The sequence below is a fragment of the Mauremys reevesii genome, linkage group 2, assembly GCF_016161935.1.
Source record: "Mauremys reevesii isolate NIE-2019 linkage group 2, ASM1616193v1, whole genome shotgun sequence".
Classification (NCBI taxonomy): domain Eukaryota; kingdom Metazoa; phylum Chordata; order Testudines; family Geoemydidae; genus Mauremys; species Mauremys reevesii.
In genome coordinates this window covers 146,934,833-146,959,676 of record NC_052624.1, presented here as the reverse complement: position 1 = coordinate 146,959,676, position 24,844 = coordinate 146,934,833, and the positions used below count along the sequence as shown (strand labels likewise).

The 24,844-nt window shown below is 50.0% G+C and overlaps 1 protein-coding gene across 8 annotated transcripts in view; it reads right to left on the bottom strand.

Moving 5' to 3' along the window:
* GCK (glucokinase) overlaps window positions 1-24,573 on the bottom strand; it is a 41,668-nt gene extending 17,095 nt beyond the window's left edge. The window contains exons 1-4 of one of the 8 annotated variants that reach the window (XM_039527274.1): window positions 23,839-24,573; window positions 5,642-5,804; window positions 4,542-4,696; window positions 1,310-1,429 (exon numbers count right to left, since the gene is read on the bottom strand). In XM_039527274.1, the coding sequence (XP_039383208.1) occupies window positions 1,310-1,429; window positions 4,542-4,696; window positions 5,642-5,804; window positions 23,839-23,883 (483 nt within the window). In that variant the 5' untranslated portion in view covers window positions 23,884-24,573. Of the gene's footprint in view, window positions 1-1,309; window positions 1,430-4,541; window positions 4,697-5,641; window positions 5,805-6,014; window positions 6,024-6,867; window positions 6,902-10,678; window positions 10,730-11,395; window positions 11,500-11,834; window positions 12,065-14,838; window positions 14,859-19,541; window positions 19,710-23,838 lie in introns of those variants that run through there. The other 7 variants (XM_039527281.1, XM_039527278.1, XM_039527276.1 and 4 more) reach the window with 7 other exon arrangements.
* Window positions 24,574-24,844: the final 271 nt, after the last annotated feature.

The window sequence follows — 24,844 nt, the reverse complement described above, 5'->3', positions numbered from 1 at the left end:
GAGAGCTAAGCAATCAGTTCTCTGATCCCAATGGATGTGGGTGGTGCATTACTGCTAATGCATGTCCAGCTGGGCAGTCCCAGCTCCAGGGCTGGCTCCAGACCCCAGCGTGCCAAGCACGCGCTTGGGGTGGCGTCCTGCAGGAGGGTGGCAGACGGCTGCGGTGGACCTCCCGCAGGCATGCCTGTGGAGGGTCCGCTGGTCCCGCGGCTCCGGTGGAGAATCCGCAGGCGTGCCTGCGGGAGGTCCACCGCAGCCGCGGGACTGGCAACCACCAGAGCGACCCCTGCGGCGTGCCGCCCTCTTTGGGGCGGCGGAAATCCTAGAGCCGCCCCTGCCCAGCTCCCACAATCAGAGAATCCTAGGACTGGAAGGGACCTCGAGAGGTCGTCTAGTCCAGTCCCCTGCACTCATGGCAGGACTAAGTATTATCTAGACCATCCCTGACAGGTGTTTGTCTAACCTGCCCTTAAAAATCCCCAATGATGGAGATTCCACAACCTCCCTAGGCAATTTATTCCAGTGTTTAACCACCCTGACAGTTAGGAAGTTTTTCCTAATGTCCAACCTAAACCTCCCTTGCTGCAATTTAAGGCCATTGCTTCTTGTTCTGCCCTCAGAGATTAAAGAGAACAATTTTTCTCCCTTCTCTTTGTGACAACCTTTTATGTACTTGAAAACTGTTGTCATGTCCCCTCTCCGTCTTCTCTTCTCCAGACTAGACAAACTCAATTTTTTCAATCTTTCCCTTGGAGGTCACGTTTTCTAGACCTTTAATCATTTTTGTTGCTCTTCTCTGGACTTTCTCTAATTTGTCCACATCTTTCCTGAAATGTGGCGCCCAGAACTGGACACAGTACTCCAGCTGAGGCCTTATCAGCATGGACTGAGCTTTGGAGCCTGACGTGTGAGATCTAGTGTAAATGTGCAAGGGAGCACGCGGGTGTAGAGAGGAAGCAGCGAGCGTGAACGTGACGGGGGATCAGTCATTGCTCACCTTCAAATAAAGATGCCAGCCTTATGAAGAAAGGCCAAAGGTATTTAGGCACCTAACTCCCATTGAAATCAATGGGACTTAAATACCTTTGAGGATCTGGGCCTGAGCATTTAAGGGATCTGCTGTGTACAGATGGGGGCTCACGCTCATCCTGTGAACCCGGGGCCGCGGGATGCAGCGTATGAAGGGGCAGTGAAGATCAGGCATGGCTCCTCCACTTTGCTCACTGTCACGCTCCCTCACTATTTTTTGCAGCCTCTCTCACCCTTCACCTCTGATTTGCCTGTGGGAGTCACCCCGCCTTGGGCTCACCTTGTCAATATCCTCATGCCTCACGGGGAAGGAGAATGTGAAGCCCAGAGGCAGTTTTTTGTGTTTCATCTGGTGTTTATCCAGGAAGTCGGAGATGCATTCGGAGATGTAATCGAACAGCTGGAAAAGAGAGGCCCCAAGTCACTCCAAAATCACAACAACAGCATTGCTGGGCATTTCTCATCAGCCCTGCAACCACCAACCTCCTCCTGCCTCTGCCAGCTTCCTCTATGGGACGCCCGGCTCCACACTCCACACCACTCCATGCTGCCAGTTCTCTAGCCTCTACACAGGTCCATTCATTGACTTTCTATTGGATGTTGCCTCAGGAATAATGACTGTCAGTGATTATTACCCAGAAAACCACACGCACTGCATAACGATTTCTATGGCACACACGATAGACATGCAGATGTCTGCAGTTGAAGCATTGCCCACCAGATGGCACCCGACCCTCTGGTATAATGTAGCAGCCCATGCAGTGGCAGTTCCTAATTCCAGTTTTGGAGATCTGCAAAATCTGTGCTCACGGGTAGCTCTTGCCTGTCTCAGAGCTGCCAACAGCATGCGGGCTAGCACCGCCGGCCATGGCTTCCACCCACGCCTCTTCGGCTGAGTTGATGTGTGCAGCTGCCCAGTCCTAGCTGCAGGTACAGAGGAAATGAATATTGGTAGAGGTGGCTGGGACTGGGCAGACCCTGGTGTGCGTGGGGATGAATTTGTGTATGCGAGAGCAGATGACTTTATCTCTGCCCCAAATCTGGATGTCTGTACCCTACTGGCCTTCCTCTGACATGTTTGTTGAAGGAATTACTCTTGGATAGAGCTGGGCAAAATTTTCCTAGTCAAAACTTTTTTGGGGGGCGGGTGGGGGGGGGGGAATTCTGACATGACTTTGGTGTGTCAGTGCCAGGCAAGTGCTTAGATGACGTAGCTGCCATGTCGTGGGTGGAATATATTGCTACATAGAGAAGCTGAAGTCTTCGGGAACAATACCGAGATCTGTGACTGGTGAGTGCGGGAATTAGAGTAGAGGGATGGTATAATTCTGTGTTTTCATTTGAAGATTCTATTAGTTCAGTTCTCCCCTTCACACATGTAAGTATTTTGTGTCTCTAGTAATGGCTATTTTAACGCAGCCAGTAAAATTAATTATTCACACAATTATTGTGTCTCTCTGATCATGAAATATTAATTGGCCGGATGGGAGGGGGGAAGTAAAAGGGTTAAACTGGGCCTCCAAAATAAAAGATTCCTAATTTCCAGATGAGGCAGCAGCTTTTGCTCCTAAAGATCCACAGGTGAGAACTTGGCTTTAGTACTTCAGTTTTATTCTTATCACAAAGACGCTTTAGCAAAAATCGAAACAAAAAACAATCTGTTTTATGGCTTGGATGAAGCTAAAACTTATTTGATCCAGGTGTCTAGTCAAGCTGCCATTGAAGTTACACCTAAAAATGGGCTATCAAACACACTGGTACCCCAATCTGAGGACTTTAGAATGTATTGCCTGCCATATCTGCTATTTGAATAATTACATATTAATAGAGCTGCTCAGATAATGAGAAATTTCAAGTTTTTTGGCAAAAAATCTAAAGCCCAAATCCTTTCAATTTGGTAACGGCTGCCACAGTGCCTCATGGAAGTTGTAGTTCAGGTCCCTAATATTCCCATTCTCCTCCACAGGCCGGGCTCCCCAGTCATACTACATCTCTCATGATGCACCACAGCCTCCCTTCTTAGTGCAGGGAGGTGGTTCACTGTGGCAGTGGCATGCTCTTGGTGCATCATGGGAGATGAAGTCCTGCTATTGAAGAAAATGAGATAATTAGACATGCAAACTACAACTCCCATGAGGCATGCCAGCAGTATTTCACAACTGAAATGTTTCCATTTTTGAACATTCTTGTTTTGACCCCAAACTCCCCCCCACAAACCCACACACCAATATTTTATGTGGGAAGCAAGAAACTTTTATTTGTTTTGCCTAAAACCCAATTTCCCATCGAAAAACAGTTTCAGCAGAATTTTTTTGTCCAGCCCTACAAATTATACCAGAAAAAAGCAATATGAATCTGCTAGGCTATCCATGTTCTGTCTAGTCTTAAATCCTAAAGTCACTGAGGTCTTTTGATCTCTTCAAGATCCTACTTCATTTTTTGCATGTCTAATGTTAGCTAAACCTGGTCTGTCCTCAGAGTCTTGTCTCTTTAGTTTTCATGAAGGATAAACAATTAAAAATCAGCTAGGACAGGTTCGCTAAACTTTGTGGCACAAAGAGAACATGTGCTGAGGTGTGGGAGTATAAAGGTTTTATTGGCTTTCCTTTAGTGTGGGCTGTATAATGACTCATGGCTTCATACAGGCTCCCTAAAGGATTGCCAATTACCATGTACCTTGGACTTACCACTGCACCTGGGCAATATTTTCAGAGGAACAGTTGATTACCAAAAAATGCAGTTTTAGGTCAACTGAAACTATTCACAAATTCAGGTCAAATTTGGCAAAGAGTTTTGGCACGAAAATGAAAGAAAAATAACATTCAGTAAAGTCAAACCATTTTGTTTTGACATTTTGGAAATGAAACATTTCCACTTTTGCTTTCTAAACGAAGTTTCTTTAAAAACTTAAGTTAGATTTTTAAAAAGGGTCAGAAGGCTTGAAAATGAAATGACACAAAAAAATTAAATAATAAAAAAATGTGGTTTGGAGTGAATGAAATATTTTGCTGAATGTAAAATTAAATTTTTGGAGCTTTTCAGTGAGGAAAAACTGAAAAATTTCTGTTTCAGGTCAATTTCCCCCCCAGATTTTTCGGTTCGGCTACCGAACCAAAAAAATCAATCATTTGTTCAGCTTTATTTACCGCACTAAACAAGGAATATCAGAAGCCCTGCTACAGAGACTTCCCGCATGGTTCCTTTCTGGTAAAGTAAGGATATATCCATGTTTTACTCTGTAAATTCCTCCTAATATCCCATAGAAAGTGGACCCTCCCCCATCCCTTCTGCCTCTCTGAAGACCTTCCACGGCCTGTTGGAGTTGGATAGAGCTAGAAAATCAATCAGACAACTTATTTTATTCTTCAGCACCTTTAATATTGCTCCATTCCAGCTGCCTTTTCATTTCCCACCCCAGCTGTCACCCGCTCACCTTCAGGTTGGAGAGTTTGTCTAGGGGACACCTGCCGGCGCCTTGTTTTCACGGCCCTTTCGGCCAAGCACTCACTCACCATTTCGGCAGTTCCCGTCATGGCGTCCTCTGGGATGGAATACATCTGGTGCTTTGTCGTCACACTCCACTGCCGTTCTTCCCCTTCGCCCACTTTCACCAGCATCACGCGGAAGTTGGTGCCGCCGAGATCCAACGACAGGAAGTCCCCGACCTCTGCAATATCAGGATGAAGCTTAACTGTTCAAGAGTTACTTAGGTGTTGTCTTGTGTTAGTACTATGTCTAGTGCAATGGGCCCAGGCCCACGACTGGGCTCCTAGACGCTACGAAAATTAACAGTAGACTTCAGGGTTGAAAAATTCCCCCCAAACCTTTTTTTTTCTGATGGAAAATTGGGAGTTTGATTCAATGGACATTTTCATGGAAAATATCTGGTGGGAGGGCGGGGGTGGTGGTTATTTTTTCCATCAAAAGGACAGAAAATGTTCAGTCCAAACCCCAAACTGTTCCCTCCCCTTCCTGTGGAAAATTTCAACTTTTTGTCAAAAACTAAAACCTGAAAAACCATGGCCAAAAATCAAAAATATTTCTGTCAAAAACTGTTTGGTTTTTGACTGAAATTTTGGGGGATTTTGACCAAACATGTTCTGGGTTTTGGACACAACGGTTTGTTTTTTCAACAACAGGTCAATATTTTCCATGGAGAAAAACATCCCATTTTCTGCTCTATTCCTGACTTGTGACGTTCACTGCATGGACCCCTGCAGAGGAAGATTTTGTCAAGCTGGGCCTTAAAAGCCTCTAAGGAAGGAGATTCCACCACCTCCCTAGGTAACCCATTCCAGTGCTTCACCACCCTCCTAGTGAAATAGTGTTTCCTAATATCTAACCAAGATCTCCCCCACTGCAACTTGAGATCATTGCTTCTTGTTCTGTCATCTACCACCACTGATTGCTCCCTCCCCCAAGCTGCGAGTGGCACGCCCTTGGTGGAGAGGAGTGGAGGGATAGTGACCAAATTCTTACCCCAGGCTGGGTGGGTCCCTGTCTCTACGGGGGGCCTCTGTGTACCCATGGGACCACTGGAAGGTGTAGGGGTGGGAAATTCTTCGCTCTCATTTCCCCCTGGATGTTCACGCCCTGTAGGATAATGTGTTACCTGAGCCTTCGGGCGTGGAGCGTACATAAGTGGGCAGCATTTTCACAGAGGCTTCCTCGTGCGTCTCCAGCTTCAGCCCCCGATCCATTTCCTTCTGCATCCGATGCATCACCTTCTTCAGATCCTCCTCCTGCAGCTGGAACTCCGACAGGATCTGCTCCACCTACGGCAGCAGAGATGCAGGTAAGCGGGGAGGGACCCAGGCGAGTTTGTGCCCGGGAAGGAAAAGGAGCAGGGGATCTAACGCCCAAGACCAGAGGAGGATGCAGGTGAATGCACACCTGGAATGAGGAGCAGGTGCTCACCCCTTAGGTGTTTGCTTTGACACAAACTCCAAGAGACTGAACAACTTTTTTATTTCATTCACTTACACCGAACCTGCCCAGTCTTTTCCTGTGCAGAAAGGACAGGCTCGGTGGATCAGGGTCCTGTGTGCAGTGAGCTCGTCAGAGGCAGTGAAGAATTCAAGAGGTCTTCTGGCCGCACAGAAGAAAGGGAAAGCCTAGAACGCAGCATGGGCACCTGAAGTGGTCAGAGTGGAGATCAAGAAACTAACCAGAAAACTATGATAACAGCTCAACCCAGCCACTCCTGACAGGGTGAGATTTAGGTAGTGGAAAAGAGCAGCCGCGGGAGAAGGAGGTGGGTAGTTATGGGTTTCACACTGTCCAAGCTTTAGGTTTTGGTGTGTGTTGTATCCTTGGGGCAGCCGGTGTAGGAAGCAATCACTTGAGGCCAGAGAGCAGACAGCTAACCAAAACCTCCATTTTATTTACAGAGACAGAGAGCTCACTCAGCTGGTTGAAACCGGCTGAGCTATCCCTTAATAGTCTAACTCAGTTGCCATAGTAACAAAACCCATGACAACCAAATACACAACATATTCCTCCCCCCCAATAAGAACATCCCCTAAATAAAACACACACTAAACTAGAGAAGGAGGGTAGACTGCCTCCATTCCCGGCTAAACCCTGGGGATTATTTTGCCCCATAACCGTGGGTTCGCCCTAACTAAAGATCCAGCCGATGAGGAGGCCTTCTGTCTCTAGGTGGATTACGGCAAACTTCTGGTGTTGTTGCACCCGAAAGTACTAGGGGCTCAGGGTCCGCAGCACGAATAGGTGAGGAGGTGGTATCAGCTCGTGCTGGGCAAAGGGGTATCTCAGCTGCCGGCAGTAATGGAGGAGAACAGTCAGGAACAGGTGACTCATGATTCGGTGTCTCACCAGGAGGGGTGAAGTCAGACCCCTCAACTGCAGATGGGTCCTGAAGACTGGCATGACCTGGCAGCAGCTGATCTACATGTCGCCACCAGGTAAGATTCTCTGCAGTCCGGACTGTATAGGAAACAGGTCCTGTTTGAGTGATGACTGTGGCCGGGACCCATTTAGCTCTGGAAGTATAATTCCGAGCCAAAACTGGCTGCCCTGGGCTAAAGGTTCGGTCTTTTGCTCTGGGTGCCCATCTGATGACTTGATATTGCTGCTGATGTTGCACAGTTTGTCTGGGTTCAGAAGGTTTCAGCAGATCAAAGCAAGTGCGCAGCTGTCGTCCCATCATTAGAAAGGCTGGGGAAGCCTGGGTCGTAGCATGAGGTGTGTTTCTATAGGAAAGTAAAAAGGTATCCAGACGCTTTTGAATGGAGTGTTGTCCCTTTGCTGATTTCAAAGCGTTTTTCATTGTCTGCACAAATCTTTCAGCTAATCCGTTGGTGGACAGATGATATGGTGCTGACGTGATGTGGTGTATCCCATTTGCCTTCATAAAATTTTGAAACTCCTGAGAGATGAACTGCGGTCCGTTGTCGCTCACAAGTTGTTCTGGCAGACCAAAACGACTAAAGAGTCCTCGTAGTTTTTGGATAGTACTCTCTGCAGTAGTGGACTGCATTATAGAGACTTCTGGCCATTTAGAATGGGCATCTACTGCCACCAAGAACATGCTTCCTTCAAGGGGGCCAGCAAAGTCAACGTGAATACGTTGCCACGTTTTCAGGCCAGTCCCATGGGTGTAGGGGTGCCCACTGGGGTGCATTTCTTACACCCTGACATGACATACAAGCTTTTGCCTTCTCTTCAATAGCACTGTCCAATCTAGGCCACCAAAAATAGCTTCGTGCAATTTCCTTCATGCGCACTATTCCACAGTGACCGGAATGTAGCTGTTCTAACATCTGTGATCTCAGGGGTGGTGGAATAATGACACGCCTCCCCCACAACAAACAACCAGATTGGACTGATAACTCCGTCCGCCTGGACATGTAGGGAACAAGGTCGGGTGAGACCGGAGAGGTTTGTCGAGATTTTCCATGCATCACCAGGTCCATAACTTGGGATAATACTGGGTCAACGCGGGTTGCCTTCTTTATCTGAGCAGCAGTGATGGGTGTATTCTCTACCTGTTCAAAGTAGAAGATTTCCTTTTGGGCACTATCTTGATGTTTGACCGGTAAAGGCAACCTTGAGAGGCCATCTGCATTGCCGTGCAGAGTGGATTTCCGATATTTGATTTCATATGTGTGTGCAGAAAGTATCAATGCCCAACGTTGCATACGACTAGCAGCTAATGGGGGAATGCCTGTGTAGGGTCCAAAAATTGATGTCAGAGGTCGATGGTCTGTAAGAAGAGTAAACTTTCGCCCAGTTACTGATGAAACTTCCTAATTCCAAAAACAATTCCTAATGCCTCACGTTCGATTTGGGCGTAGTTAGTTTCTGCTTTGCTTAGAGTGCGTGAAGCAAAAGCAATAGGTCTTTCTTCTCCCAAAGGCATAATGTGTGACACGACCGCTCCCACTCCATAAGGGGAAGCATCGCAGGCCAATTGCAGGGGTAAGGATGGATCAAAGTGCGTTAGAACTTCAGAATTTAACAATGCATCCTTAGCTTTGTTAAATGCAACATCACAGGCTTCAGTCCACTTCCAGGCCTTGTTCTGCCCAAGGAGCTCATGAAGTGGTTTTAGCAGTGTGGCTAACTGTGAGATGAACTTTCCATAATAGTTCAGTAGTCCTAGAAATGAGCGTAGCTGGCTTACATTTCGAGGTGGGGGAGCCTCCACAATAGCTTTAACTTTTGCAGGGGCCTTATGAAGACCTGCAGAATCGATGATGTGTCCCAAATATTCAACAGAGGGCTTGAAGAATTCACACTTGTCTTTGCGAACTCGTAGGCCATACTCTTCCAGTCTTTGTAGGGTAGCCTCTAAATTCTTTAAGTGATCCTCTTCATTTCTTCCAGTGACCAGGATATCATCCAGATAGCACTGAACTCCTGACAAGCCACACAAGATCTGGTCCATAGCCCTCTGGAACAGGGCGGAGCCGATGTGATTCGAAGGGTAGGCGACAGTATCGATAAAGCCCCTTATGAGTCACAATAGTCAACAGCTCTTGGGACTTTTCATCGACGTGCATCTGTAAATATGCTTGACTCAGATCAATCTTACTGAACTTTTGTCCCCCAGCCAGGCCTGCGAAGAGGTCATCGATGCGGTGAAGCGAGTATTGCTCTGCACACAACACTGGGTTGACAGTGACTTTAAAATCACCGCAAATCCGGAGAGAGCCATCTTTCTTCACTATTGGAACGATAGGAGTGGCCCATGAGCTATGGGTAACTGGTATTAGGACTCCATTGGTGACCAGGCGCTCCAGGTCTGCTTCAACTTTTGGCCTGATGGCATATGGCACAGTTCGGGCTTTCAGATATTTTGGTGGACTGCCAGGTTTAATGTTCAATGTCACAGTGATTCCCTTCATACTTCCCAAATCATCTCCAAAAACAGCAGCATGTTTCCTTAGTATAGGGGTTAGACTGGTTTCTTCTTTAGTCATCCGGTGCACTTCTGCCCAGTTCAGCTGAATCTTCCCAAGCCAAGACTTACCCATTAAGGCTGGGTAGTCACCTCTCACCACAAACAGTGGCAATTTAGCTGCCTGTCCATTGAGCTCCACCTTAACATCAATAGTGCCCAACATGGGCACAGCTTCACCTGTATACGTCTTCAGAACAGTTTTTGTTGCCTTAAGCGGAAGATGCTGTAGCTTTTCCTTATACACAGTCTCCGGAACCAGCGAGACAGCTGCACCGGTGTCTAGTTCCATGCGTATAGGTTTGCCCTCCAATAAGGGGGTTACCCAGTATTCATGTGAGCCCGCTGCCAAAGACAAAACATGCAGTGGCACTTCCTCTTGTGAGGAGGTGTCACCTTGATCATCCTGGGTCTGCTCTAGGGTATGCAAGGTTCCTCTTTTTGTCGGCCAGACCACAGGCCTCTTTTTCTTTTGTTTACAGGCATACTCAATGTGTCCCTTTTTGCCACAGTGTCGACACACCAGGTCCTTACACCAGCATTCTGATGCCTGGTGACCCAGCTACCACAGCGGTAACATTCTTGACTCTGCACCGTTTTGTGCGTCAGTTCTTGTGACACTTTTTGCACCCTAGGCACCGATGTATTGTGCCTCCCTTGTAGCCAGTTCCATGGAGACAGCAATATCAACAGCCTTCTGTAATGTAAGCTGAGCCTCTGTCAGTAGGCGCTTCTGTATAGCTTCACTGCAGAGGCCACACACTAACCTGTCACGCAGGGCATCATTTAACATCTCTTTAAATTCACAGTGTTCTGCCTAGCTTTTTTAAAATGGCTACAAATTGTACAACTGTTTCATCTTCCTTTTGGTCTCTTTTGTGGAACCTATATCTTTCAGCAATTACCAGTGGTTTTGGGGAGAAATGAGACCCCAGGATTTCCACAATGTCACTGTAAGATTTAGTCTCAGGCTTAACAGGGTGTAGTAAGCTGCGTAGCAGAGAGTAGGTTTTAGCCCCTACAACAGTTAAGAATATTGGCACCTTCTTCGCTTCTGTAATGTCATTTGCAATACCAAAAAGCTCAAAACGCTCAGTATACACATGCCACTGCTCTGTATTCTCATCAAAAGGCTCCAGGGGCCTGGTCAGAGTAGCCGTGATTTTTAGTTTCACTTTCACAGTCAGTGCAACAAGCAGCTTTTTTTCTTTGTTTGGTCTTTACCTTGACTTCTACTTCTTTCTGTTACTGGAGCAGCACCAGGATCCCATCCTCATCGCCAGTGTTGTATCCTTGGGGCAGCCAGTGTAGGAAGCAATCACTTGAGGCCAGAGAGCAGACAGCTAACCAAAACCTCCATTTTATTTACAGAGACAGAGAGCTCACTCAGCCGGTTGAAACCGGCTGAGCTATCCCTTAATAGTCTAACTCAGTTGCCATAGTAACAAAACCCATGACAACCAAATACATAACAGTGTGCTGTGAACTGGAGTAATATAATAAGGTTTCCAGGGCCTCAGTTAAATGATCTGTTAATGTTTAATTAAAATCCTCTTAACTAAGGTTCTTTTGACCTCACAGCTTTTTTATTAGAGAAAATCAGCTCAATGTGGTTTTTTGGCTTTTATTTAAGAGTCTAAATGACTATAAGGCTAATTGGTTAATTATACTTCCCTAAAGTGCTAAACAATATGAGAATCAGACTGAGGTTAGAACGTAAATCAGAGTAATCAATCAAGGAGTTAACAATAGTACAAATTAAAATGGGTTAACTAACAATATAAACGAGTGGAGATCAACAATAGATTCAAATCATTGCAGGAGCAAAATTAATCATTACATTACAAAACTATATAATCCCAGTAATTGAATGGGTGACTTTTTCAATCTGTGGCCTTTCCCTTGTGGAAAGAATGGGCTAAAGCTGGAATTTTTACAAACCCAGGATGGTCTTCAGTGATCTGTGGTAAGAGTTGCATTAACCTAGGTTAATTTCGTACTGTGGGCTCACACACACACACAGAGGACACACACACAAGCCAGCTCTCTCCTCGCAGGCGTTCCTGCACAGGTATCAGGTATTCTATGAAGGAAACAAAAAGAGGAAAAGTCACTGGGGAAAAGAAAAAGGATCTGTGCTTTGTCTTGCTTGATCTGTTGAGCTTCAGAGAGTCAAAGAGGAAATGCGGTGTAGGGAAGCAGGCAATGTCTTCTGGCTCAGGTACCATCATGTTAGCGGGTATCATCCTCTGGTCAACTGGCTGGTCTGTGGTGTCTTGGGCTCCACTTTCCATGGGACCAACCCAGGGAAAGCAGGAGTGTCAGCTGTTTGGTTGTCGTTATGGGGACCTGGAGAGGGGCGCACTTCTTCCTCGCTTACCTGGTCTTTTAAGGTTGAGATTCAAGCTGGTCACATCCGATAGGACCTCCCTGGAGATCTTCTGGGCAAATCAGGTGCTCACAGGTTTTGCACCTCAACTGCATTGTCCAGTCCTGATCAAGCGATGTCAGGCTGACGTTTCATCCATTCTTGGGGGCCCTCCTTCCTAGGGGACTGCTTCTGTGTCCCGTCCACAAGTCCACGTGTTTATCCCAAGCAAACGATAAGGAAATAACAGGAACTGACGCCTCCACCAAAACTGTTTCAAGCCCCCTTGGGTCAACAATCTGGGCTCTTCAACGGCTTCTTGACCATTAGGGTCTGGCCACTTTCCTGGTCATAAATCATGATCCATTATTCTTCACTTGGTCACACATCTCATGCTTATGCTTTGTCAAGGTCCGGGAGACTTCACGACCACAATAAACAATTACTAAACTGTCACCTGTCTGGACAACTGCTTCAAAGGTTATTTCCCTCTATCGAAGCCAAGCTGCTTCAAAAGTGACTTTTAAACCCCATTACCGTAAACTTATTACAAATACATCCCATTAAAGTTTATGCTTAATGTCCGCTTCGCTATAGCCCGCCAGGCTGGGCGTTGTAATTCCACAGCCTCAGAACACCCTGACTGTTTACTTCCCAGCATGTGATGTCGCACATGTTAACGTCCACCCTTGCCAACAGCTCAGAACTGTGGCCACCAGTCTGACCTGTCTTTTGTAATGTTGGAATTGGCACCAGTCTCCCCTGCTGAAATGTATTTCCCGGAGGTCCTGTCCAAAAGTAAGATAACAGTGACCTTCTACAAAGAGGACCCCACATCTTCTGGCTTGTCCTCAGAGCAGGGTCACTGAGCTGTAGGGACCATCACTGCTGACCTTGCCTCGCTGTTTGCACAGAAAACAATGATGTGTCAGAGTTCAGCCAGCAATCTGCTGCCAGTCACTCCACACAGGCTTCAACCAACTGTGTATCTGTTCCATGCACCCACGCCTTGGTCAGCTGTGGGGCAGCAGCCAGAGCAGAGGTCACCTCTCCAGGAAGTCATGCCCCCACTCAGAGCATGGCTCTCTGCTGCTCAATCTCTCTTTCCCTTTCAGAGTGCCCTATTCTCCTTGGGAATAAAATCCCCCAAGTGATGGAATGAGTCCCTCTCCTCCCCGAGTGACAGCTTCATGGGTTCTGCAAGGAGACTCATGATGCGGTGGAGGTTTTAAGATGACCTAGACAGACAGTGCAGGGGAGGCATGACCTACAGGAAGGAGAGGGAGGATCCAGCGTAGGGCAGGGGGTGAGGGATGTAGTAAGATGAGGCATCTTACTACAAGGGATGTCAGAGCTCCCAGTCAACAACTGCTACAGACCATCAGTATTTTGTGTGGGACAATCTGGTAAGTGTAGCATCACTGTTAAAAATTCAGGGCCTGATTTTGAACTCACAACAGCTTTATGCCAGGGTCACTCCGCTGCTTTCAGTGAAGTTACTCCTGATTTGCACCCGCTAGTGAGAGACAAATCAGGTCCATTTGATGTTGTAGAGTCATCTCATGATTTGGAGTAGGGATGGGAGGGGATTTTAAACTCATCTGCAGTTTCCTTAACCCTACATGTCCCACTTTCTCTTCGTTTGATGTCACTTTGAATTTCCTGGTGTCTGGGTTATTAAATAACAAATTCCTCTTAATGGTTTCCTTTCCGTCTGCAATGATGGCTACGTATTTCCAATCTCAATTCCATCGCAACCATTTTGTTTGTCCCTGGACACACGTACAAACAATGGCACATCCTGCTATATTTTCCATAGACCCAATATGCTTCGGTGTGAAATGAAAATGGACCGTAAAGCAAATCAATCAGACTGATCAATCACTCAGTCCAGTGGGTTTTGAGGCTATTTTAAGGGGTAGAACACAGCCATAAAGACTACGAAGGAACCACATACGCCCAGTGAGGGCCAGATAGCCGTATTCACCGAAGATACACACCGTGGAATAAAGAACACCAGGCACACCCTTCTAGAGCTCAGAGGACAGTTCCTGGGTGCGCTGCACTATGAAAACGTCACCACAGCAGGACGAACACCATCGCTCCTCAAAGGGAAACGGCTGGAGCAAAACACTTGGGGCATTTAAACCAAGACTGGAGATAACATTACACAAGTCCACTAGGGGAGGACTTTGCCTGGTCCCCCAGGGAGGGACTGGATGGGACCTTGGGCGCTCTTCCACATCTAATCTAAATGGAGCAGTTCTTTTGTAACTTGAGGGACTGCCAGCGGTCTGCGGGGAGGCCAGCGACCCATATTTCATGCTATATTTAGGACAGGCTCATGCCAGCTCCTAAATATAGAAGCCTTGCATCACCCTGGTGTTTGCAATGCCCTGCCGTTTGGTAGCCTCCCTACCTTGCACGCTCCCAAGAGTTCATGCAAAGAGCCCCTCCTCCCCGCTTTCTACTGTGCATAGCGAATGGCTCGCCAACTCCTGGGCCTTGCGTTTGCACTGAGCGGGCCCCACCAAGGACACTCCAGAACCTCAAGAGGGGTGAGAACTGGGGAACATAATCCCAGTGGCCAGGCAGGGCCCTCACCCCTCGCTGCACCCTCTGCAGGAAGGAGAAGACACAGGATGAGATTAGGATCCCATTTCAGGAAGGAGCGTGCCGCAGCATCCCAGTGCTGTGATTTGTCAGCCAGAACCCCACAATTATCCCCCAGATCCCTCATTACACACTACCCCCAACCCTCTGTCTGTGGCAGGCCCTGGGGTAATTCCCATTTCCCTGAGCCAGCGGCTCCCCCGTGGGTTTATCTGTGTTTATAGGGCATGACCCCCTCTTTTCTCCCTCTCCCCAACTTTCTCCTCTTAGGTGGGTCCATGACACCATCCTCTTCTCCCCGTCCCACCTGCCCCTTCCCCTTTGGGCCTCGACCACCAGCCACTCTCCCCACTCCTCCCTATTCTAGTGTTTCACTGCTTCTTTCAAGTCACTTCGATCTAACCTGGCTTTTCAGCTCAAGCTGTAGAGATCATCACGCTCTGAGCTCTGGAGGCTCCCGGTGTTGGCCGACATGGTGGTCTGCAAACTATGTCTGGCTCAGACTAATAATCACCAGGACCCCAAACTGCTGCTGAAGACCACCTTCGGCTCCAAGTGCCAGGCGGACTCCTCCCCGCTGCCCTCTCTGACAGAGTTGGGGATGAGGGCAGGAGGAGAAGCTGGATAGGACAGAAGAGGTTTGGCATTTATTTCCCCTGTGGGTTAATTTTGGCTTTTTAATTTCATATATCTATTATGATGATAGATCGGCGCCCCAGTCACAGACCAGGTCCCCGGTGTGCCAGGCGCTGTACAAACGCAGAGCAAAAAGATGGTCCCCGCCCCAGAGAACACACAATCTAAGGGTAAGACAAGAGACAACAGATAGATGCAGACAGACCAATGGGGGAGTACAGGAAAAAATGAGACGCTGGCCAGCCTGACAGGAGTGGTCTCAGCACCCCAGCGGCCAAATCGTTGCCAAGTCTTTGCAGGCATCGTGACAAAGGAGAATGTTAAGGAGAGATTTGGAGGGTGTTTACAGGCAGCTCCTCCCAAACACAAGGGGCAGCATGAGAGAGAGCATGAACATGCTTGCTTTGCCATCATTGCTCCGAGCCTCAGTTTCCCCATCACTAGATGACAAGTTACAGTGAGCGCATGTGAGCTCACTGCAACTTACAAGCCTTTAAACCTTTCCAAAATACCAAGCCGGTTCTCTTCAGGACCTCTTTGAGGACTATAATGTGGAGCAGATTTGAAGCTCCAAGCTCCAGTCACTTGAGAATTGAGTACAAAACCTCAACTGGAACACGGGGGAAACGGTCTTTTTTTCCCCCCACCCCCTGTTCACATCACTCAAAAGTGTCTGATCTGATTTTGCTCAAACTTTCCAAGAGCCTTCCTTCCTCTTTGGACTGAGTCTGGGAGGTATTATCTCCAAAGCAAATTGTTGGGGTGAATTAGGAGCCACTGAAAACGGGAGTGCAGGACAGACATCACAGCTTCACTTGAGCAACCACGATTTATATGTCAAGCAGTTTATGTGTGAGAGAAACTTCCTGCTGTATTGCCTGCGAAGGCCAACATTCAATTCATGGCAATAGCTGTTGTATCTGGGCTGATTTGGGGAGAAAAAAAAGCTTTTCTTGATAAACTAATATTATATCTTTCCCTACCTGGGAAACAGATGGAAGCAGAGCAAGACAGCGGCTATCCAGGAAAGATGCATTCAATGAGTTTTCTTGTTGATGATCAAAAAAATTAGCCCGAAATATTTTTCCCATTATTCAGCCAGCTGTGACCAGCTGTGTCCCTGCTCTGCCATAGACTTCCCGTGTGACCTTGGGCAAGTCACTTAGTCACTCTGCCTCTCAGTTCCCATCTGTGAAATGGGGATTACAGCCTCGCCCTACCTCTCAGGGATGGGTGACAATAAACGTGCTAAAGACTGTGTGCTGCTGAAATGCTCCAGTGATGGGGCCCAGGTAAGTCTCTTCCTAATGAGCCTTGCTCCGAGTTGGGGAGGTGCACAACCATTTAGGCTTTCATTTATTTCTAGGCTTTCCTCTGGCCCTGTAATATTGTATTGGTACACCACCTGCATTAACAAATTTATCCTTGCAACCCCCTCCACAGGGTAGGGAAGGGTTAACGATCTGCATTCTAGAGATGGGGAAACTGAGGCACAGAGCACTGAAGGTCAAATTGACGTCTCCGGGAGCTGGAAGTGCTTAGCAACAACCAGACCCCTGTAAATGACAGAGCCGCCGGTCTGAGAGGGCAGGAAAAGCACCTGCATCTCCTGGGCTCCAGACTAATGCCTTTGCTAAAACGCCGTCCGTGCTCTTGCTGCTGTGGTGTGGAATTGACATGCATGTTGCCTCGTTATTTAATGAGATACATAAAACAGCAATAAGCTGTATCCGATGCCCTGGGCTCATTTCCATAATGTCCGTCTCACAGTATCATAAGATACACAAGACACAAGGGGGCGCCCTACAGTTACAAGGGTATTTCCAACATAGGACTGACATCACTGACCCCCACCCCCAACCCTGACCTGCTCCTCCCCTCAACCCCCAACACTGACCAATCCCCATACCCCGACCAACCCAAAAGAGGTGCCAGAGGCGCCACGGGACTTCACTACTGCCACTGATTTCATGTGGAGAGTGCCCAGGTACCACGGTGACCGGCAGAAGGAGAAAGCCATCAAATAAAATAATCTTTCCTTTCCATCTGAAAATACCTACCCCAGCAGATCATTGTAAAATCCCATCCACACAGGGCATCTCACTTCCACCTCAGCTCAATCCCCTGCAAATGCCCAGGGAAGAGACGGGCTTGGCCTTCTCGGGCCACACTTGGATTCCCATTTTACATGCAGCATTGCAACTGGCTGTGAGCCCAAATGGCCCAGCGTTCAGCATGACCCGCCCCAGGCAGACGCACTGGTTGCCGGATTAGAGGCCCGTTTGAAAACGTGGCACTCGAGAGCAGAAGAATCGAGTTTCTGGTGTGTGTTCAGAGCTAGAGGCCACATCCTGGCTGTGACCTCCAGGACTGCGAAACGGGACTGATTTAAAGGGTGAGAAAAGCCCTCAAACAAGAGCAAAGGGGGCGCAAATCCTGCCCTTCTGGTTGGGTTTTACCCCCGCTTTGCACCAGGGTGAGCTAATCCGAGCCCCTTGCCCTGTCTATGTTCCCATCCTCGTGCTGCCCCAGGTGGAATTCTCTGGCCTGGGATGATCTATAGGAGCTACCGATCCCTTCTGCCCTTAAATTCTGTGCCTCTGTGACTCTATGAACGTCCCCATCCTTTGGACCCCTCGCAAACAACCTAGGGCTGGTGCAATGCTGCCTGAGGAGTTCTCTCGGGTACTCACAACTCATTGGTGTTGAGTGCAAGGATACAAAACTCGGACATGTTTTTTTTCTCCTGTCACGCCAAAGGTATTGCCGGCAAGACCTTTTCCTGTGAGCACAGGATAATAGATCGGTGCAGCCTGCAGCGGGAGAGTGGTGCAAGACCAACAACCAGGGGAGCTAATGGACAGGCTGCTTTCTGTTTTGCTGTTGGTGCAGACAAGCAAGCCCATTCCCAGTGTCTAGACAGAGCTCTGCAGTAACCACAGCGACAGGCTGTTTGGCTGTGTCTTTCCCATTCAGTTAGGAGCGCATGCGCTTTTGGCATGTTGTGAACGACATGAAAGTGTGCTGCCAAGCTGGGACGCGGAGACCCCAAGCCCCTGAGCGGCGGTAGCTAGAATGTGGAGCCATGGATGGAGAATCCGCCACCACCCTGGGTAATTGTTCCAATGCTGATACTTACAAATGGGGAAACTGAGGCACAGAGTGAGCAATGACTTGCCCAGTGTCACGCAGAAGCAGAGGGGGGATTTGAACCTAGGGCTCCTATGTCCCAGTCTGGTACCCCAGCCACCAAGCCATGCTGGGCTGTTCCCTGGCAAAGCTGGCCAGGCACATGGACGGGCACAGGAAAACCCCCACCCACATTGCGTGCACTCTGAGTTTGAGGGGGGTCAGCCCAGCCCCTCAGGCGGAGAAGCACACAGGCCCCAGAAAGCAGCACATTGCCCCTCAGGGATTCTCCATCTCCCCTGCCCACCTTGGGCCTTCTGCACAGCTGACCCCACTGCTAGGGAGGCAGCTGTCCATTTCAGACCCTGCCAACCATGGGCAGGGCTGAGCCTGCCCTCGGCTGATGCCAGTCTTGAACTCTCAGCCGCCCTTGGCTGCAGTGCACACGGCAAGCACTTGCCCCACAGAACTCATGCCTGCTCATCTCAAGCACTGAGCCCAGGTCTTCAACAACCACCATCCAAGCTATCCCTGCCCACCACAGGGACTACGCCAGGCCCCCAGGGTCCTCCACCTCGGGGCCTAACCCAGGCACCACCCCTCAGCACTGCCGGCTCGAGCGCACTGGTCTCCCTTCGGCTCAGTGCGAGGCCAGCTGGGCTCTTTGGCTCCTGAGGCGTTCCCAAGAGCACCCTGCACTGCTCTGCTGCAGACAGCATGTTGGGGAAGGTGGGAGAATGATGATCTCCAGTGCTCACAGCACAGTCCCTGAGACCCTTTCCCAGAGCTTGCTGGGATTCCCCAGGGCTCAGAGGGGCACTGAAAGGGACCAAGCAGGGCTGTGTGCCGGAGATGAGGGGAGCGAGGAGGGGTCTTTCATCAGAGGACCACCGAGGCCTTTCCAGACATCACTCAGCACAGCAGCCCTGTAACTGAGGGAGGATTAATACACCCCCATTTAACAGCGGAGGGGTAACTAAAGCACAGACAAGTTAAACTCACTTGCCCAGGGCCAGCAGCAAAGTCAGGAGGAGAGGCTGGGAGTCCTGAGTCCCAGGCTGGTGGTAGGACCCACTCCCTGGCTCTGCTGCTGCCTGTTTGGGCATGTCCCGCCCCTCTCCATGCCTCAGTTTCCCCATCTGTAAAATGGGGGTGATGCGCCCAACCTCCTCTGTAAAGCGCTTTGCGATCTGCTGCTGCAAAGCAGCGTGACCGGAGCTAGGCGTGACTCCCACCCAGCACTGTCTGACAGGCAGGGAACAGCCCACCACTACCTCGAACAGAAAATCACGCTGAGTAAGGGAGATGGTGGAGGTTCCTGTGGGCCGATACAGAGCTTACCAGGTGCAAGGTGTCACGCTGGCTTGGTTTCATGTTTGACACCGCTCCGGTCCTTCTGCTCTGAAAAGATCGGCTGGGTCTGCTTTGCTCTGAGGACAGACAGGAATCCTCTTGCTCTCCGCAAGCACCAAAGGTGTCTTTTGGATGCCTGCTTTGAAGCTGAACAGACTGGCTGAGCCTGTGTCTCTTGGCGCTGCGCCACTGCTGAAGTTCAAGGCTGAGGGCTGCAGATAGCGCTGGCAGCTTCTTCCAATACAAAGAGACTAAAGATTCAGGAACTGTTGAAATACACTCAGCTCAGTGCCCTGTCACCCGATCGCTGACATCCATTCTGCTGCCAGGACTCTTGGCAGCATTTCTGTAGCGCTGAGGCTCTTGCAGGCCCTGTCTCTGACTCTGGCACTGTCAGGATACAAATCAGGCTGTGGAGACCTGGCCAAGTGCCACTCCAAAGTAAACCGATTTAAGGAAAGTCTGGGATGAAGCACCCCAAATGTGGGCTTGTGGGGCGATTTGGGAAGCAATGATGCCTAGTGGGCAGAGCAATGGACTGGGACCCAGGAGACCTGGTTCTAGTCCCAGCTCTGCTACTGGCCTGCTGGGTGACCTTAACCAAGTCACAGCACCCCTCTCTGTGCCTCGGTTTCCCCATCTGTAAAGCGGGGATGATGACCTTGACCTGCTTTGTAAAGGGCTTTGACATCTACTGATGTAAAGTGATTGATAAGAGCGAGGTGGGATAGTCATTGGCAGCTGGTCAGCCTGCTCCCCGGACTGCCACCTCTCCTAGCATCGCCCACTTTGCTGAGTACGTGAAACTCAGAAAGGGAAAATTTACTGGAGGGCACAGCCCCGCCCTGTTCCCCCAGGGCAGTAGCTTTTCCGTCTCCACTTGCTGTGATGGAACATGTGTTCAGCTCAGCAGCGAGCCAAGCCCTGGGACACTGGCTCGCCTGAGCTAACGGATACGCCATCCTGTCCTGATTTCTGAGCACTCACCCCTGTAACTTCAGCTCTCCTTTAATGGAGCTTTCCAGATGGAACCTCCTGGAGGAAAGCGTAAGGAACTGGGATGGAGACAGTCTGGCTTAGCAGTCACAGCCAGGCTGGTGGTGTCCACACATTGAGGGTAGCCTCAGGACTGTACTACATGGGCTAGAGTCAGAGGACTCGCTAGGCCAGGTTCAATAAGCAAGAGTCAGGGTCAGAGGCCAGAAGAGACAGTGTGCTTGGGAGTCACAGCTGGCCGGACATCAGTGGAGCTGACTAGACAACTTCAGGCACTAGGCACTACAGACCCAGGTTCCAGCCCCATGGATCCTGAAGAGAGGGGGTCCAAAGGAAAAGGACAAAACGAGGATGCTCCACCATGGCCAAGCAGTTGCTAGACAGCTGCCAGCTGATCTCTCTGCTGCATCATTGTAAGGTCCCTCATCTCCTTCCACATGTAGCTTGGAAGGCTTTAGGGTACCAATAAAGCTCTGAGGCACAGAAAGGCATCACGGAGTTTAAGGCCAGATGGGAGCACTAGGTCATCTGGTCTGACCTCCTGGATATTACAGGCCACCACCAGCAGAAAGGAGATAGACTATTCCGTGCCATGGGCAGAGAATGGGTGAGACTGAGGTGCACCAGTGCTCGAGGCCCCCGCAGTAGCAGGGAAGTGATTAAATGAGATACACCTTGGCAAGTGACCCGCACCCAAATGCTACAGAGGCAGGCACAAAACCCACAAGCTCACCCGAGGGCGGATTCCTTCTTGACCCCACACATGGCAATCAGGGAGACCCTGGGTATGTGAACGAGAGCCAGGCAGCCGAGAGAGAAGGCTGGGTACCACCTCTGAGCCCTGGCCCACCCTGTCTGGTGTCCCATCTCCAGCTGGGGCCATCCCTGAGTTCAGTCTCAGCTGTCGCTGGCAGCCCTGTAATTCTCCTTCAGGCATGTATCACGCTCCCTTTTAACACATGGTAGCTCCCAATGCGCTGCTTTTCTTTTTTTTTTCATTGTTGCCTAGAGTTTAAGGCCAGAAAGGACCATGAGATGATGTAGGCTGCCTCCCTGCCTAGCATAGGCATTACTGGTCACCCAAATACCCCTGTGCTGGGCTCAATTCCTTTGCTTCGACCAAAGCATTTCAGTCCTCAGGAGATCAAACTGGTGTGTGCTACAGGCAGGGAACAGGAGAGACCAAGGTGCCACCAATCTATGCCCCGGCCAGCAGGGGACACTGCACGAGTGGCATGAACCACTCGTTTCTCAGCCAGCCGGGGGCGCTGTAGGGGATGGAAATTTGGGAGAGCCCAGCTCCCTGCACGGGCCAGCACACACGGTGAATGCAGACTATGAGCCATGCCGCGAATCCCCCTGTCTTTGGGCCCTGTGTAGCTGGGATCTCTCTGCGCTAGGCACCTGCTGCCGCAGAGTTAATATTTCACAGCTCACATGACGGGCGATTGCTGGGGCTCCATGGGCCCTGCCCACTCCACGCACTGCCATTGGCTCCCCGGACCGCAGGGAGCTGGGATGTTGCAATCCCTGAGATGGGCAGACTGCTTCCCTAAACAACATCGCAGCTTGGGGGCGAGGGGACACCCCTTCCTTCCTGCTCCCCCATCCAGGGAGATCCCAGCGCACACTGACTGCTCCCTCTGGCTCACTCCCTTGCTGAGATCGACTGTGATCTCTGAGCACACAACGGGGATGCACATGGTGTGTGCGGGGGGGTGTAGTTATTTGCTCTAGTTCTCAGGCTCTAACTAGGTCACATGGTGGCAGGACGCTGCATATGGTCCCTCAGCAGATGTCAATGGCATGAGGTCAGTGGGCCAAGGACGCCATGAGCCCCATGAGACACTTCTCCTTCCTGCTGTCAGAGAGGTTAGACTCTATGGCAGCCCCGGATTGGGTTGGAAATCCAAGCTGCTGGGGTACGACACTGAGAAACATCCCCGCAAATTGCGGACAGGCTGGTTATAACGGGCCCCAGAGGGCAGGCAGGGTGGGAGACAAGCCATCACTGGGGCTTGGAACAAGGCTGGATGGTAGACAGCCAAGCCGAAAAGCAAACAGCCCAATCGGCGATCCGAACCATAAGCCTTCCCGACAGAGCTGTGCATCACTTCCCTGGGAGTAAACATCCTGGGCACAGAACCCCCCACCTGCAGAACCCCCAAGTCCACTCTTACATAGGACACACCTTGGAGGAGCTGTGATCTTGACAGATCTTGTAGATTAAAAGGATCCGGGATTGTTTGCACAAGACCTGAGCCTACAGTGGCTGTGGTGCGGGTGGACCCGTAGGGGGTGCTCTCTCTTCTGAGCTCCAATCAGGTGCTAGGGGGCACTGTAATACTGGGTGCAGCGTGGGGAGGTTCAGTAGGGAGCGCTCTCCCTCTGAGTCAGCATTACTCCCAAGGTGCCAGTGCAGTGCTAGGGGGCGCTGTGCTGCAGGTTGGGGGGGGTAATAGGGGGCACCCTCCCCTCTGTGTCAGTGCTGGCCCCAATACAGTGCCATCCTTTGGATAATGAGGTACAACTGAGATGTGGGTTATTAACCCCTAAATCCCAGTACACCACTTCAGTCACACACCAACAATCCAGCTGCTGGAGCCCTTCTCCTGTCCCCAAATGTCTAGACCCCTCCCTCTGCCTATCCTCTCCACGTACTTTCTCTTCCCCCAGCACGAAATAACCATTTCGGCAGCGTTAGCAAATCCACATTCTGAGACGAGCCTAGAACACAGTTCCCCCACATTGCCTACCATTTGCCACACGCGTCCCCCTTCTGCGCTCTTGGCACGGGGATGGCACCGAATGCTCCAGCAGAACGCTGACGGCCAAGCTACACAACCCTGGGTACAATCTCATCACAACATAGCAGCACGCGCAGCTAAGACCCGCCGTCTCTCCGGACACCCCACAAAGAGTTGCTTCACTAGCGAACCTGGAAATTAAAGCCCAAACGTTCAAAGGCGCCTTCTGAGTTTGGATGCCTCAGATTTTTGGTGTCCAGAATTGACCTGGGCACTAACTGGGTCTCCAGAAATTGAGACATCCTTGAAAAATTGGGTGTCAACTTCCATGTCAGCAGGATCTGGAGTCTAGTGGAACAAGGGGTGATGGATGGGCACTAAATGAAGCTGGGGGTTCCCAGAAAGGTCTGCCTTTTGCAGAGGTGCACTGAAGGAGTCCACCACTGGCTTAGGATGGGGCCTATTGATTAATCCGCTATCCACCCAGGCAGCACCTTCATTGCCCCACAAAGCTAAGGGAGAGCCAGAACTAGAAACATTACCTTCTCCTTCTTGGAGCTGTCCATCCTGGTTCTGCGATCCAGCATTGGGGCAGCTGTCCGCAAGGGGCAGGCTGCTGGCAAATCTGTCACGCACCGAGTCAAAACACACACCACCACTTGTTTCCTTGCCCCGGAAATATTCCACCTCTTGCTCCCGAAGCAGCTGGTCCTGGGCTGAGAAGACAGCTCCGCCTGCTGCGCTTTGAATCCTCCGCTTTCCCCGCTGGTTTATTTCAGTCGTAGGCTGGTTGGTTGGTTTCCTCTTTTCTAGCATGCAAAATCAAAACCAAAGCAAGTCTGCTCCTGCTTCTCCTTCTTTCCCTGGACGTTGCCTTGCCCCAGCCCCCGGGATCTCAGCCTCCTTCTGGTCTGGGGGTTCACTTGGTGGGATGGGGTGAAGGGATGTCCATCACGTTGGGATCCATTTAGTCACCCTGCATCTTGTCGGAAGAGAAGCAACGAGTCCCTTCCTGGTGACTGAAGGTCTCCTCCTCTCCTCAGGGTAATGGAGCATGGGTGCTCAGCTTCACTCACCCACCTGCCTGCTTCCTCCAGTCACTTTTCCCAACTTACCAGTAAGTTTATTTACTTTTTTTGCTGGTGACACCTTCCCATTTTTGCCCTCGATGGGGTCACAAGTAGCATCCTGGGATCTTGAGATTAACTTTGTATTACTGTGGTAACCAGGGAAATCCTGTTGCTGTCCTGCTTCACCGGGCCCCCTCCCCACCTGGCCATTAGTGCTCTCATGCAGAAGGCCACTGCCATGGTGATCAGTCTTCCTTCAAATTGTCATAACAACCACTTTATCTCCTTGTTACTGCGGTAACCACTCCACTGCAAGACTTAGCAACCTGTTCTGCTCCCATGGTGACCGTGTTGGGTCAGAGAAACCCACTTCCAAGTGACAAAGGTTAACAAAGAGCAGGAAGGTGCTTAGATGAGATGTCTGAGCAAAGGTGAGAGTAAACGGGAAGCATCTGCCGTGGTGGGAATGAAACCAAGG